At 39.6% G+C, this 16,342-nt stretch overlaps 1 protein-coding gene and 1 long non-coding RNA gene across 2 annotated transcripts in view; both read right to left on the bottom strand.

Annotated features, from left to right (window-relative positions):
* The window catches only part of efhd2 (EF-hand domain family, member D2), a 39,021-nt gene extending 22,917 nt beyond the window's left edge, over positions 1-16,104 (bottom strand). The window contains exon 1 of the mRNA XM_036008047.1: positions 15,490-16,104. Within this exon, the coding sequence (XP_035863940.1) occupies positions 15,490-15,776 (287 nt within the window). The 5' untranslated portion in view covers positions 15,777-16,104. The remainder of the gene's footprint in view (positions 1-15,489) is intronic.
* Positions 2,713-3,625, bottom strand: LOC118496428. The gene is made up of 2 exons (XR_004898991.1): positions 3,234-3,625; positions 2,713-3,202 (listed from the first exon to the last, which is right to left on the bottom strand). It is a non-coding gene; the product is annotated as an uncharacterized LOC118496428 (long non-coding RNA).
* Positions 16,105-16,342: the final 238 nt, after the last annotated feature.

Below are 16,342 nucleotides of genomic sequence, written 5' to 3'. Positions count from 1 at the left end.
TACCTTTCGGGGAAGATGGTAAATCGCTATTTTATACCACTAACCAGGCTCAATATAGCATCACACTTCAACGGTAGCATAATGACGGTCTCTACGTGTAAACCAAAGCATTGAGAACTTTGTAAGTGTACAGACAGTTTATTAAAAAGATAGATTATAAAGACAGTAGCGTTCATATTTACATGCGGGCGTCAGTCATGAGCAGTCGAATGACGAACGCCGTGCAACTAGTAACAAGTAACATAGCTCAAACACAGCGTTTGTGATTTGACTGCTTATGACTGTTTTCCAAGATGGCGCCCGCATGTAAACATGAACGCTACTGTCTTCATAATCCCTTTCATTTTGCGCCGGAATTGTCCTTTAATCAATTATCAAAATAGTTGGCGATTAAACTAATCAAATCGATTATTCTTTGCAGCTCCAATAATGGCAAATGAATGGAATATGTTTGTGATGCTTACTCCATCAAAAATTCAACATCTGCTTCTAGTACCAGTTAGTGCTGACTGATAAATTTTCATCATAATCGAGAGCTGTAAGAGCTTGTGGCGGCTGTTAAAGAAGTAGTTTTGGGTTCCTGCGCATATTGCCTCCAATTCCCTATGTCTGAAGGTGTGCTCCAGATATTGTTACCACCTAACCTGGGACTTCAACATATTAATTGCAGAGAGATCCAGTATTCTCTCATAGGTTAGGGATATTAAGCACTTTGGGTTTTTAAAGTCTTTTTAAAATTTCGTCAGTTGGGGGAGAAGCAAGAGACATTAAGTGCCCATTCTGTTGTGTGCTTATATAGTGCCTGACCTATAGTTGTGTTGCAGGGAGGTTAAAGGCACCTTTTAGCTGTTAAGTTAAATACGCTATTTTCGTAAAGGTCGCCAAATGATTTGACTCCGTTCTGCTCTTCTCCCTGTACACCAACAGTTGCACCTCCAGTCACCAGTCCGTCAAGCTTCTGTAGTTTGCGGACGACACCTCCCTCATCGGACTCATCTCTGATGGAGACGAGTCCGCCTACGGGTGGGAGGCTGACCACCTGGTGACCTGGTGCAACCAAAACAATCTAGAGCTCAACGCTCTAAAGACAGTGGAGATGGTTGTGGACTTCAGGAAGAACCCAGCCCCACCTGCCCCCATCACCCTCTGTGGCTCCACAATTGACACTGTGGAGTCTTTCTGCTTCCTGGGAACTACCATCTCCCAAGACCTCAAGCGGGAGCTGAACATCAGCTCCCTCATGAAGAAAGCACAACAGAGGATGTACTTCCTGCGGCAGCTGAAGAAATTCAACCTGCCAAAGACAATGATGGTGCACTTCTACACAGTCATTGAGTCCATCCTCACATTCTCCATCACCATCTGGTACGCTGCTGCCACTGCCAAGGACAAGGGCAGACTGCAGCGTGTCATTCGGTCAGCAGAGAAGATGATTGGCTGCAATCTGCCGCCGCTCCAGGACCTATACGCCACCAGGACTCTGAAGCGTGCTGGAAAGATTGTGGCCGATCCCTCCCACCCCGGACACAAACTCTTTGAGACACTCCCCTCTGGCAGGAGGCTGAGGTCCATCAGGACCAAAACCACACGTCACAAACAGTTTTTTCCCCTCTGCCACTAGCCTTATTAACAAGGCCCGGAACCCCCCCTGACTCTCTCCACACCCCACCTCTGGCTCCTCATGCCACTGTACCTACTCTGCTGTAGCGTTCCTTTTTACTACTGTTTAACTTATTTTACTATTTATTTACATTTATTTTATCGTTAATACATACTGTGTGTATATGTTTATACTTATATTGTTTATATTCTTTTATCCTTCTTATATTTGAATGTGTGACATGCACCAATAACACCATGACAAATTCCTCGTATGTGCAACGTACTTGAAATAAAGCCCTTTCTGATTCTGATTCTGATTCTTAAGCCACATCTTTGTAAGTCCGTCTCTACGGGCCATTGGTAGAGCAGGATTGTTATGGAAGGGGTTGTTCCCGTGTAACATTAGTAAGCATTTGTGGCGGGATTGTATAATCACAAACAATTTGGAGGTGTGGTTTGCAAAAGTATTAGGCTACTTTTTGTTACTAATTTACTTGGGAATGGTATAGGAAGAGTTTGGAACAGGTAGAGAAACCTGGGTAGCAGATTAATCTTGATGAATGAATGAGATGCTTCCACCTGTCCAGTTCACCGTTAGCCTTTTTAAGTTGAGGGTTGTAAGTGAGAAGGTTTTATCAAATTGAGTGGGGATTGTAAAACCTATACTGATAATCCCCCATTAGAAGGTAAAGTTCACTTGTGAGAATTGCTCCACGTTTTTTTCAACCTGGACCTTATTTTCTATGTTTTGTGTCTAAGTGACTGATGGGAAAAACTATCTTGAAATTGGCCCAGTAGGCCATTAAGCAAGACTGCTGCAGTCAGCAGCAGTGAAACAAGCTATAATGTAAGTTAATAGGGCAATTGTCCAGCTTGTATTTACCTTCACAAAAGTGCTCGTTTTGCCACTGACAGGCTCTGGCTTTTTAAAAATAGTACGAATGTCCCTTAAATAACCCCAAATATCATGTTGTTTCATCATACTGATGTAGCTTTAACACTTCATCATACATTAAATATACAAACACAATGCGCAGTTTTGATGCATTTTTCCCACTGAGTCATTATTTGAAAAAGATACCTCACCCTCTAAAGGCTGGAAAAAATTGCAAGGGGAGAGTAATAATTTCCTGCAAACTTGATGAATGGAATACTGAATAATCATTTTTGATTGTTCAATGGTGTTAAAAAGTCCAGCCTGACTTTGGACGGTAAAATTAGTGCTAGCTTTACAGCAGAGTGTTCAGGCCAAGTCAAAACAATGCAGCTTAGAGCCAATATGTACAATATAGCGGCCGTGTATGAGAGGAAAGTTGACTGCCTTTTCCTTTCGTGCCTGCTAAAACTTCTTTCTTTGGTGGGGTGCGAAAAATGCACATAGGCATTTACTTTGTGTAGATGGCCGTGTGGGAGGTTTTTTGGATTAGCCACTGCAGCACACAACACGGCACTCTGAAGCTGCAGGTTGGTGACAGGTCGATTTCGCATTTGTGTGTGCGCGCAGTTTTTGTTATCTCGTGGGGAAGTTTAGTTTTCGTTGTCCAGCAGGGAACTTAATGTCAAATAGTGATTGTCAGAGAGTGACTTTACTTAAACACTGCTTGTATGTGAAAACCTACTTGGCAATAAACCTGATTTTGATTATAAACCAACCAGCTTTTGATAAGACTTGCCCAGACCAGACATTTTCTTAATCTAAAAAGACTATCTTTTTATTGATTAGTTTATGTTTAGTGATTATGGACACACTTACTTCCCCACCATACTTAAAAATTCCACATATTGCTTTGCACATTAGATTGATTTCAACTCACAAAAGAAATGCTTAAACTGCAGATGTCTAATTGGGACTGAACCCTGTGAAGATGGCTGTACGTAAGTGGATTTGTAAGTAGTGCATTTAAAACTCTCTGGACAGGCCTGTACATGACAGCAACCTGAAGAATCTTGGCAGAGCATGACAAAGAAACAGCCAGAAGTCATGCACATGCAAAAACAAAACATCAGTCAATCTGAGCAATGTTCAGTGTTTCAGTGTTTCCTAAGGACTAAGCCTTAGTACATTCGGGCTACCAGGGTGCCCCACATTTTCCCCATTTTAACCGTATTACTGATGGAAACAAAGTATTATTACTGTCAGTGCAAAAATTAAAAACAAACATGAGGTAATTGGTCAGTGGTCACTTTACTGTCATTAAAGCATCAGGACAAGTAAACAACATGTGCTTCTCTCATGCCTTAGAGTACATCCCCCTGTAGGACACTGGAAGGCTCTGACGATCAACGGCCGGTTGGGCCTCCTTGATCCGTTACCCTGACCGAACCACATCTGTATAGCCTCTTTGGTATTGAAACTGTTCCAAGCTTGGGGAACTCTTGTAGTTTACCTGGCAGAGCGTGCACCCCATGTAGCAAGGCTCATGTAGCAGCTCTTTGCTGCATATCATCCCCTCTCTCTCCCACTTTCCTGCCTGAATCTGTCCTATCAAATAAAGCCCAAAAAAACTCTTCCAAGCTAGATCCCTTCATACTTATTCTAATGAGGTCGTCCACCGTGTCTAAATGCAGGGACCCTCTCACATCAGATTTAATCCTCTTCAGATAGATGCTAAGACTTTAAGGTACTGGCCCCATGGGCCACCAAGCCCCTAAATTGGTGGCCCAAATGTAAACTTAGAAAAAAACACAGCCTTCCTTAACTGCAACATTTCCATAAATGAAGACTTAATTTAGCCTATAGTTATTTAAATTGATTATGATTTTATTTAAATTGCAAAATATTTAAATTTCAAATTAAAAACTCAAGTTATTTGTAAACTACTGTATAGTCTCTGTTTTGACCCCCCAATGCAAATAAATAAGTGAATGCACAGGCAATTAAGTGATATCCCAGCAGTTGAAATAACATCCATTTGAATAAATAAAATCTGAGACCAAGCCAACACTAGGGTTGGGCATTGTTTGTATTTTAACCATTCTGATTCCAATTCTTCCTTTTAATTCCGGTTCTTATCGATTCTCAATTGCGATTCTTTGAGGGGTGGAGTTGAGCACTTTCAGTGCAAGGCCCCAACGGTGCCTTGCACTGAAAGTGCGAAGGAACCTATTGTTTTTCATAAGATTATTATTATTATTATTATTATTATTATTATTATTATTATTACCAATTCCTCGTCGCATTTTTGAGGGGGTTAGCATGCACGAAAACTCACAAAAATTTGCACACATGTCACAACTGGTGAAAATTGCAAAGTTCTGTAGGGATTGGGCTCGGGCGTTGCCAGAGGGCTCCATAGCGCCCCCTAACGTGCGCCTTAAATTGGACAAAAGTAATAAGTTAATATATCAACTTTTGAGGGAACATAGGTCTCATCTTCAAGTCCACGGTGCTATTTTTAGAAAAAATTACAAAATTCTATAATTTCTGAAATATTGGTTTTCGTATAAAAATCTTCAATATACGAACACTTGTTTGAGGACTTTAGGATGCACGAAAACTCTCAAGATTTTTGCAGACATGTGCACAATAGTAAACTCTTTCATCTGAATTCACATTTAGGCTTGGGAGTGGTATGGTTGCTCTATAGCGCCCCCTAATTGGTTTTAGCACTTGGGCACATTTTTGACGGCCTCAATATATACGAAAACTCACAGAAATTGGCGCCCACATGAACACCCGGGAGCTTTGCGAGACTGTACAGCGATTCGGCCCAAACCTGTAAGTGGGCTCCATAGCGCCCCCTAATGCCTGGAAGGCCTTAACTTGGACATAGTTGCTCCGATCTTCACCAGATTTAATACCCATATTGCTCCAATCATTACGGACATCTTTCCCATTTACCTTCATTAGCTCCGCCCAACCGGAAGGCGGCCATTTTTAATTATGCATTTTTCATGTGTTTTACATTCTTTCGAACTCGTCCTAGGCCGTGATTTCAATCTTCTTGAATCTTTGCAGGTAGTATCTGTTGACCATCATGACGAAAAGTTATCCAGAGAATTTTGATAGTTGAAAAAATGCGCAAGTTACAGCAACTTCCTGTCTAAACAGGAAGTTGCATTATCTTGGCAACAATTATTCCAATTGCCCCGAAACTTGACAAAGTTGTTCGTCATGGCCGGTTTAGCATCTATGCCAAACCTGGCGTCAATCGGCCATTAGATGGCGCTGTTTTAATTGTTTTTAATTAATCAGCAAAATATTATATATATGGGAAACCTACTCTGTCTAACTACTCCTGGGGCGTGAGTCCGATCGGCACGAAAACTGCCATATAGATTCGGAGGACCCTCGTGACAAAAATGTATCAAAAGAATTTTAATAGCTAAAACAATGTGCAAGTTACAGAGGATCAACGTCCTGTAGGTGGGTGTCGAAACAGGAATGGTTGTATCTTGCGCACGGCTATTCCGATGGACACAAAACTTAAGACACTTGTTCGTCATGTGCCAATGAGGCTGTGTGACAAATATGGCGCCAGTCGGCCTTTAGATAGCGCCGTTTTCAATTTTTTAATTAATTAGCAAATTCGCTTTGAGAAAAACCTACTTTTTTGAACTTCTCCGAGAGCTTGAGTCCTATCTGCACAAAAATGTACACGTAGACTCGGTGGACCCTCATGACAAAAAATTATCAAAAGAATTTTGATAGCTAACACAATGCGCAAGTTACAGAGGACCAACTTCCTGTAGGGGGCTGTCGAAACAGGAAGTTGCGTATCTTATCTTAGATTTATTCCGACTGGCACCAAACATGACACAGTTGTTCCGCATAGGGGCTTGAGCTTCCATGCCAAATTTAGAGTGAATCGGCCATTAGATGGCGCTGTTAGATTTTTTTTATTAATTAGCCACATCGCGATATATGGGAAACATACTTTGTCTAACTCCTCCTGGGCCGTGAGTCCAATCTGCACGAAAACTTGGACATAGATTCGGTGGACCCTCGTGACTAAAAGCTATCAAAAGAATTTTGATAGCTAAAACAATGCGCAAGTTATTGAGGAACAACTTCCTCTAGGTGGCTCTTAAAACATGAACGGTTGTATCTTGGCAAAAGTTATTCCGATTTACATGAAACTTAGAATGTGTGGTCTACATGTGATGTGGCGTCTGCCAGTACCCCCGACTGCAAGAAGGCGAGGGCCCGTTCATCGCTGCTTGCAGCTTTAATTCTATTATTATTTCATGTATATTTTTTCATGTTTCATGTATATTTTTTCCTATTATTTAATGTTTACTCTGTACATTTACTCTGTACGTGTGCTATGCGTCTTAAATTTTGCTGCTGCTGCAACAATTTTATTTCCCATTTTTTGGGATTAATAAAAAAAAATCTATCTATCTAAACAGTAACGTCTCTCACACACACATTCTCTCACACACTCACACACACAAACACACACACACACACACACACACACACACACAGAGCTTTCTAATCTGTGGGAAACACTGAAATTCGTTTACATCGCGTCTGTTATAGAAGATATCGACAGCGCATTCATTTTGAAATCCTCAACCGGCCCGTCTCACCTCGACTCAAACCAGCTGATGGTGTCGCTGCGACTCAGCTGTTCAAGTCCGCCATTATATGGTTGTGCGAGATAGAGAGTGACTGAAGAGAGAGAGCGCCCAGCGGCGTTAGAACAAAGCTGTGAATCAGAGAAATAAAACATGTTTTCACCGATTCATCAGTAGAAATGCAACTGTAGCAAGCATCTCACTATTACTAACGTTATCCACATTCATATTTAGACGAAACAAATGATATATCCAGCTACAAAAAAGTCTAAAAGTCAAAGTTAGGACAGAAGTGCAAAGTGGTTGCTATGGAGACGATACACCATCTCGTCTCATTGGTGGTGTTGAGTTGTGTTGACAGTTGAGTTAGGTTGCTCTGATTGGTTGTAGGTCTATCCAATGAGTGCAGAGGAATTCTCTGTCCTGGTTCGGTTGAAACACGCCCCATAATCACAGCCCAATGGAGCAGTATCAGACTCACATTCTGACTAGAATCTGAGTATGACGACGTCAGGCTAGTTGAAACGGGTCACATGCTTATTTCACAAATAAGAGGAAAGTTTTATTTTGATTCAATGGTGGTTTGCAGTTTTACCGGGCTTTTTCAACGTTAAATAAAGCCACACTAGAGCTCCGCTTACTGTGCTCAATGGCAGCAACACAACAAGCGCCTGGCCGCTACGGAAACCAAAACTTGTGCATGTTAAATTTGGAACCGATGACTGAATTTGAATCCAAGCGATTCCAATAAAGAAATGATTCCGATGGAATTGTAATTTTTCGAACAATTCCAAGTAGGGCTGAACGATTAATCGCATTTGTAATTATATTGCGATATGTTAAAACGTGATTTCCTAATCGCAATGGCTGTGATTTTGTTTGTTGTACAATGGCCTCAGGCTCGACAGAAACTTTAGTCCAAAATGTATAGTAGTCACTTGTGTGGGACTATTTTGGTTTAAAAAAAGAAGATGATGCGCAGCTTCAGGTATTGTGCAAAACCTGTCTTGCTAACGTTGCTACCTCACAGGGTAACACTACGAACCTGTATCAGCACTAAAATGCCGAACACCAGTTTGTCAAGTAAGCAAAATATCCACCCAACAGGCATCACTCACCGAAATGTTTGAAAGTGTAACGTTAACTCCATATGAACGTACTTTAAAACGGAACAAGGAAATTACTCAAGCAGTAACGGAATTTATCGCCAAAGACATGATGCCCCTTTCATGAAACCATATGAGGGTTTCTGCCACGGAGTCAGAGAGTGATGGTCGGAGTCTGGAGGTGTTTTTAAGATGAAAAAAGGCAGATTTGGTAATAGATTTGATGCGAGTATGAAGTACACTGACTAGAACTGGATCGGAGCAGGAGTTGCTAATGGTGAGAAATCAGGATCACTATGGCTGGTAGTGCCACACTCACTGCACTTTAGTCTGTGTCGTGTGTTGCTGTTACTGACTAGAGATAATTACGATTAATATTTAGATATTAATGTTCAGACAGTGATTACATTTAACTTTGAGTTATCTAAATATTTTCAAAGAGGTACAGGCAGATATTTCTCTCCTTTTATTTTCTGCATTTTTGTTTTATTACTGACAGTAATATATGGACTGGAGATCAGTAATATATATATATATATATATATATATATATATATATATATATATATATATATATATTTTTTTTTTTTTTTTTTTTTAACTGTCTAGTAAAGTTCAAAGACCGTTTAAAAAGTGCAATCCACACGTTTACATTACATACATTACATATGTTTATTACAGTAAATAATAATCTAAATACTACTAAGTGTGGTAAAGCCACGTATTTGTTTTTATATTTCTGCAATCTGCACTTTAGTTTGTGTGATTTGTTTCTGACTTTCATATGAATGTTTACACCAGGCTTGGTCAGTGCTCAATATACTACTGTGATTGAAGTAGTTAAATAAAAGAGGTCATTCATATAAATTCATGCATCGCCTAATTTCATCATCACATACAGGCCTGGCCTCCAGGAAAGAACAGTTTGTTTAATCTATCTAATCTTGTGTTGTTCATACTATACAATGATTTATTGTTTGTCTTTGTTGAATAATACAGAAGACAAAGAGCTTAAAAGATAATCGCATATTAAATCGCAATCGCAATATTGGTGAAAAAAAGAAATCGCAATTAGATTATTTTCCAAAATTGTTCAGGCCTAATTCCAAGTAGGAATCGGTTCTCGATGCCCAATCCTAGCCAACATGGAGTAAAAATCAATTTTGTGACAAGACTGAGTACTAGAGGGGGGCTACCAACCCGATCTGCCAACCAGAAGTGTTTGCAGACAGGGTTGAGACCGTAAAAAACATGGTGGAAAGAGACGTTGCCTCAGAGCGGAGAAAGGACCGCAATTTCACTCATCAAAACTACCTCATGTCTCATTCACCAGTAAGCAAACACCTAATATTATCATACCGAATGTTTAAAAAAACCATGACTACTGTTAGCAATGTGGCGAAGAAGCACATTGAGCTCAGGCTCGTACATGGAAGGGGTAGAGTACGTGCAGCGGGGCAAGGACGCATTTTATTGGTTCTTTCCAAGCAGACTGTGAGGCAATGATTGGTGGGAGTTTTTACAGGATTACAGCAGCTACAGATGATGGAATTTTTTCACTCCTTTTTCAGTGCCCAGAAGTTAATTTTTGCTGTGTTAATTTTGGGTGTGAAGACCATTACAAAATATATATAAAAAATTGTATATTTGAAAATGTTAGAATGTGATGAAATTTTGTTTGTTTCTGTTCTCGTATTGGCAATGTGCACAAAGTGCAGTTACCTCTCATGGCCACATGGTGCCATCTTTAAAGTCCCACTCCAGACACATTTTAAAGTATGTGAAACTACTATTTTTTTATCAATAATTTTCTTTAACAAGGTTTACCCACTAAAAAAGTGAAATAAAGTCTGAAAAGGGGCTGAAAACACATCCACCCCTTCTCCCTCATTGAGAAATTCTGGATTTGGCCTTGCCCACCACCACTGCTCGAGCTCTTGCTGGGTAAGGCTCGTTTAGTGCTTTCTAGCATCTACCTGACAATGAATGGAAAGCATGGAAATAATGCTTGGCAGTGGACCAGACATTAAGGTTGACCAGTAAAAGAGCAGTGTGCATCTAGATGACTAGAAACATTGGAGATTCAGCCATGGCTTACATGTTTGAGCCTCATGCCAGGTTAAGACAAGTGGCAGCAGAATGGCCACTCTGCGACACAGCCCCCTGCTCGGGCAGCCCGCTTGCTGAGCTCGGCAAGTTTGCGGTCTGCAGTTATAGTCAATGTCAGATATTTTAGGGGAAATAAACATAAGAAAACTCCATTTTTGAGTAAAGAGGAACTTTAATGTCAACCCTCCTAACACCAAAACCTGCCAGCGGGTTTGAAAATGCAAACAACAGCGCCAAACCACAGCGCAGCCTAGTGTTAAACAGAAAAGTACTAATACCACACTGTAAAAATACTCTGTTACAAGTCCTGCAGTGAAAATGTTACTCAAGTAAAAGTATGTAAGTATCATCAGGAAAATGATCTTAAAGTATTAAAAGTAAAAGTACTCAATGCAAAACTAGTAACTAATAGAGGTCGACCGATTCATCGGTTTTGCCGATGAATCGGCACCGATAGTTGATTGGTGGAACTATCGTTATCGGCAAAAATCCATACCGATAGTTTTTCCTGGTTGCGTCCGTTGCTGGAGCGGCTGAGAAGCGCGCGCTGTCATTCATTACACAGTACGCGAGAGCTGAGAAGGGTCTGCTGGCATCATGCATTACAATAGCGGCCTCTAGAGGCGAAATAAAAACTATCACTGATGCCTCGTGTTGTTTATTTTCGACACGTGTTACTGCGCGCTGCACGGAGAGCACATGGTGTGCGGAGAAGGCTGACATCAGATGCACGTTTAAAGCATCGACAGCAAAAAGGTATGTATACGGTACATTTTGTCATATCATTATAAAGTTATTAATTTGTTGAATAGATGCTGCATTAGTAGAGAAAGAACAGCACAACAGTATGTTTGTTTGCTTTTGAGGCTGAGATGACGCTAAACATTAGTAGTAGGCTAACTTACCTCAAGCAGTTAAAACACAAAAATAAACGCAAGTCCGACCCAAATGTCTGAATCAGAACCCTAAAGGATCGTCCACGATCCCAAATGGCACCTCTGATTCATATTTAGATAATTTAATAACAGTTAAACGTAGAGACTTACTGATTGCTGCAGCTAAAAGCTAACAAGTTAGCCGTCATGGGGGTGTCTTTGGTGTCTTTCTAGCCTTTACAGTAAGGGTGCTCCGATTGATCGGGAACCGATTGTTATCGGCCGATAAAGGCTTTAAATAGTTTGATCGGCCGATCAGATGACGCACTACTCATGAGAAAATGTTCTATACGCAGCTAAGTTACACACCAACCAGACAGCCGACCGTTGGCAGAAAAAGCAGTTGGACTGATCAGTCTCCCCGAGTTGGTCAAAAAAAAGTGCCTCGGAACCAGGGTGGGAAATTAGCCTTGTATCCTTGTAATGGATTGGACAGTTTTTGTCAAAGAATGCTGTTGCTAAGTAACAATGCACAATGCTTATAGGAATCGCGTTACGTTACTGCTAATGAATCCCTAACATTTCCGGATTTTCCTGCTTCATAATAAAAACATTCAAATACCAAAATAACGGAGGACTTTTATTGTGAAGAACTTACAGGAAATGAAACCGTTCACAGCCGGGGCTTTGACCACGCATAGTCGAGTAGCTAGTTTTCGGCGCTAGTCCGGGACGCCGTGTAACTAGCTAGCTAGCTAGCTGAGCTGAGGTACAGACGAAAGGAAAATTATCTGTTAAAAAATGTGGCGACATATCCCCGGTGTTAAGAGGCCCACCGCGGAGTCAGCAGTAGCTATGGATGTACAAGCTGTTGAGGGCAAAGTAAAGAAAAAGAGAAGGTACTTTTCAAACAAGTGGCGCATTGACAAAACGTACAGCGAAAGACCGTGCAAAACATTTCAGACCGTCCTGCCAACCTGTTTACATTTTAACGTCAATGTAGACTGTAACAATGTTTAAGTCACTTGAAAGCTGCTGCTGTTTTAATCCTGTTGGCTCTCTGCTGCTCAGTTCTACCCCGCGACTGACGAGACACACACACACACACACTGTGGATGCAGGAAAAACCGGAGATGAGACGTACAGGATGACCTAAATTGAGGACAGCTACACTTAATACATCCATGAGCTACACTATTGTAAAATCAATGATAAAGTCCAATAAGTCCTTTATCAAACCGTATGAATGTGTGTCCCAGGCCAGGATAGGAAATTAACTTCCAATGTAAAGATCAACAAGCTACTGACACATAATAAATACATTATATTAATAAAATGTGTATTAATAATAAAACAATTTAATAAAGCAATTCAAAATATGATAGTGCACTCTTTTATAAATTTGAATTCTGGAAAAAGTGGCTGGTAAAAAATTTAAGTGGCCCCACCCTGCTCAGAACACACTAAAGACACACTGAAGAACACACTGACAGTTGTTTTGTAATTTATTCCGAATAAGGCTTTAGCTATATGTTAAGCTCTAAGCTGTTTAAGGTGTGTTTCTAACAGAGGAAGTGGAATGTTGAACGTTTCCTGTCAATAAAAGTAAACCGTTGACAATTCACAATACATTATCTTCTGTTAATTTTAATACTTATGCATTGTTGTTAAGAATATTAAAATGAATATATGATAAATATATGACATGATAAATAGAAGGTTTCAAATAGACCCGGTGATCGGCATCGGTCAATACTGCTCACAGCAATCGGTGATCGGCCCCAAAAATCCTGATCGGAGCACCCTTACTTTACAGGTGATTTTCTATCCAGCCTGGAACTTGTGCCTTTTTTCGGGGTTGTTGAGCATTAAATCCAAACTGTTGCATCCAAGATTTATCCACTTGATGTCCATAATTCATCACGTTTTCGGTCATTTCTGCCACTAACTCCGTGCTACCCATAGACAGTAGGTGCTACCGACAAGGAAATCTCCCATGATGCCTTTGTTTATGTTTTCAACCAATGGGAAGGCAGGTCCGTCACACATTATGCCTTATATGGGCATCCAAGCGAGAACAGAGTATAAAGTGGGAAAGATAGATCCCTCCAGGCCAGAGATCGTCTGTTACCGTTCTACAGAGAAGAATAGCGTCACTGTTTTGAGATTTGGCATACATTTGGGCCTTTTTTGAAAAAATGTAAATAGTTTGTCCTTTATATGAATTATAATGCTCATTCTGTTTATTTTTGCACTGGATGACTCCAAATATGTAGGAGAACTGTTTTAGACAACACACATGCTTGTGTAGCATTGCTGTACAGTTAAACAGTTACATGTTGAGTTTAACTGTTTTTATTTGTTATTTATTACTTTTTGTTTCAGTTTGAATGTCTTTTATTGACTTCAATATTTATTTATATTTATATATTTATTTCATTTAGCATGTTTTCATGGTTCAATACAGTTTTTTTATTTTTATAATAAAGTTCAGCACTGTTTTACTTGGAGTGTCATGTTTGTTTTTATCCAGTATCAATTCGGTCGATTAATCGGTTATCGGCAAATACAGCCCAACCTAGCTAAAATCCACTATCGGTCGACCTCTAGTAACTAAAGCTGTCAGGATAATGAAGTGGAGTAAAAAGTGCAACATTTCTCTCTGAAATGTAGCGGATTAGAAGTAGAAAGTGGCATGAAAAGAAAAGACTCAAGTAAAGTACAAGTACCTCAACATTTGGACTTAAGTACAGTACTTGAGCAAAACATATTTAGTTTACATTCCAAAACTGGTGTTAAGTGTGTAAAAATGTAAATAATTCTTTGTGTGAATGATGTATAAATACAAAAATTATTTTTTTCCTGTATTGTATATACATGTCTACCCTTAGGGAAATGTTATATTATATTGTATATTGTATTGATACAACTGTTTTTCTTAATTTTTCTTAATACATTATCAAATACATTTAACTTACATTTTTCCTTTTTTTATGCCATTATAACTTTGTTATACTGCTTAAAAGACATTTAGCTATTCCTACTTCTGGCCATGGTTGTGCTTGTTAATTTGAGATACCAGACTTGCGGACAGAGTGAAAAATGAGCTCACAGTCTTACTGACTGCTCCTATCACTGTGTAATGTGATAGGAGCAAAAAACGCTCCAAAACGGCTTGGTTTTCAGAGGGTTATTGCACATTTGATATTGTTTTAATATGTTTACATAAGGCATTGACTATGTTATTATTTGAATGTTTGCTGCAAACAAAAAAATAGTGCAGCTCATTTTATTTGTTGCTTTCAATATAAAACTTGGTGTAATCAGTTAAGTGTATTAAAGGTGAAAAGATTAATCGATTAGCTATTTAATTGATCGCCAACTACTTTGGTAATGATTAATTGGTTTGAGTCTTTTTTTATATAGGCTAGGGCTGGGCAATATGGAGAAAATCAAATATTACAAAATTTTTGACCAAATACCTTGATAGCGATACCGCAACGATATTGTAGTGTTGACTATTGGTGCTTTCACAAATTATTTACACAATGAGATTTTTGATAAATAATCATCAGTAATGTGGATATAATGACTAAGTGGGTGAAGGCAAATAATAGAACAGTTACAACAGTCTGGTAAGTTCAGAAAATTACATAACTTTACTGTAATGCAGCCTTTAAAACCAGGAAAAGACAACACTTATGCCATATTACGATATCCAAAATCTAAAATGATATCTAGTCTCATATCACGATATCGATATAATATCAATATATTGTCCAGCTCTTATATAGGCCTATATAAAAAAGTAAAAGAAATCTCTGATTCCAGCTTCATTGTAAAACATTTCTCGTTTCTTCCACTTCTCTGTGACAGTAAACTGGATATCTTTGAGTTGTGGACAAAACAAGCCATTTTTTAGACCAAAGAACTAATCCATTAATCGAGAAAATAATCAAAATTAATCAACAATAAAAAAAAAAAAATAATCGTTAGTTGCAGCCCTACATTGTATGTTTTAGTACTTATTGAACATTTTGTAAACCAAACTGAAATCATCGTTTTATTAAGAAGTGGCCTAACGTAGCCATACGTCAGCAACCTGCTAACTCAACTTCCTTATATGAGCATTCTTAAACTACTTCCCTGTTAGGCCTATTGTTATATCAAATTTAAAAAAGGCAACTAACCTGACGCTGGAGGCATGTTTAAGAGTTACCCTCTCCTGTCATTAACTACGTTATCGGTGTTCATCCAGACTATCACACACTCACGTTTTGAACATCCTTTCCATGTCTTTGATCTGGTTTCGGGAGAACTCTTTGAACTCGGTGTATGGGTTGAAGACCTTCATGCTAGGCTGGCAGTGCTCACCCTGCCCCTCGTTCAGCTCTTCTCTCCGAATCAGCTTAGCGCCGAGCTCAGAGTCTGCGTTGGCCGTACTCGGTTTGTCTTCCGACCCGTTCTGGTACCCGCTGACGTCCACAGCAACAGGATCCTCCGCTCCTTCTTCGATCTGGAGCCGACGACTGAGCTTGGACGAAAGTTCGTCTGTGGCCATTTTCAAATTAAATGGCTAATAATCAAAAGATAGCGTTATCTTACGTTACCTTACTAGCTAACTACACTAACGTTACAGAAGAAGGCGTCAGCGCACAGCCTTAAATACAGCCTTCTGTCCTGTTATCCCGCCCCCGTCCTCGCCCTATAGACTCTGTAGGGGTGTTTCTGGCAAGAGCCGAAGCAAATTAATCACAAATATACTTATCTAACTTTTTGTTTACAGGCCACGAGCTCCACGTTCAGACAAATAGCCTTCCTCCATCTTAGGATGTTGTCAGAAACAGTTCAGAATTCTGAATTATTTTCTTCTTCTTCTTCTTCTTCTTCTTCTTCTTCTTCTTCTTCCTCTTCTTTTTTCGGTTTTATGGCGGTTGGCAACTAACTTTAATGGTGCATTACCGCCACCAGCTGGACTGGGGTGTGGTACTGGAGTCTAACCTTTCCAAGTATGAAGCAAGCAAATAAACAAAACAAACAAACAAATACCAAAAAAGAAAATTAAATTATTTTAATTAGTCCTATATTCCTCAGGAAGCTAAATACATATTTAAAACAGATTTCACC

The sequence above is a fragment of the Sander lucioperca genome, chromosome 12, assembly GCF_008315115.2.
Source record: "Sander lucioperca isolate FBNREF2018 chromosome 12, SLUC_FBN_1.2, whole genome shotgun sequence".
Classification (NCBI taxonomy): Eukaryota; Metazoa; Chordata; class Actinopteri; order Perciformes; family Percidae; genus Sander; species Sander lucioperca.
Note: the sequence above shows the minus strand (reverse complement) of the source record. Positions and strands in the feature narration are given on the sequence as shown.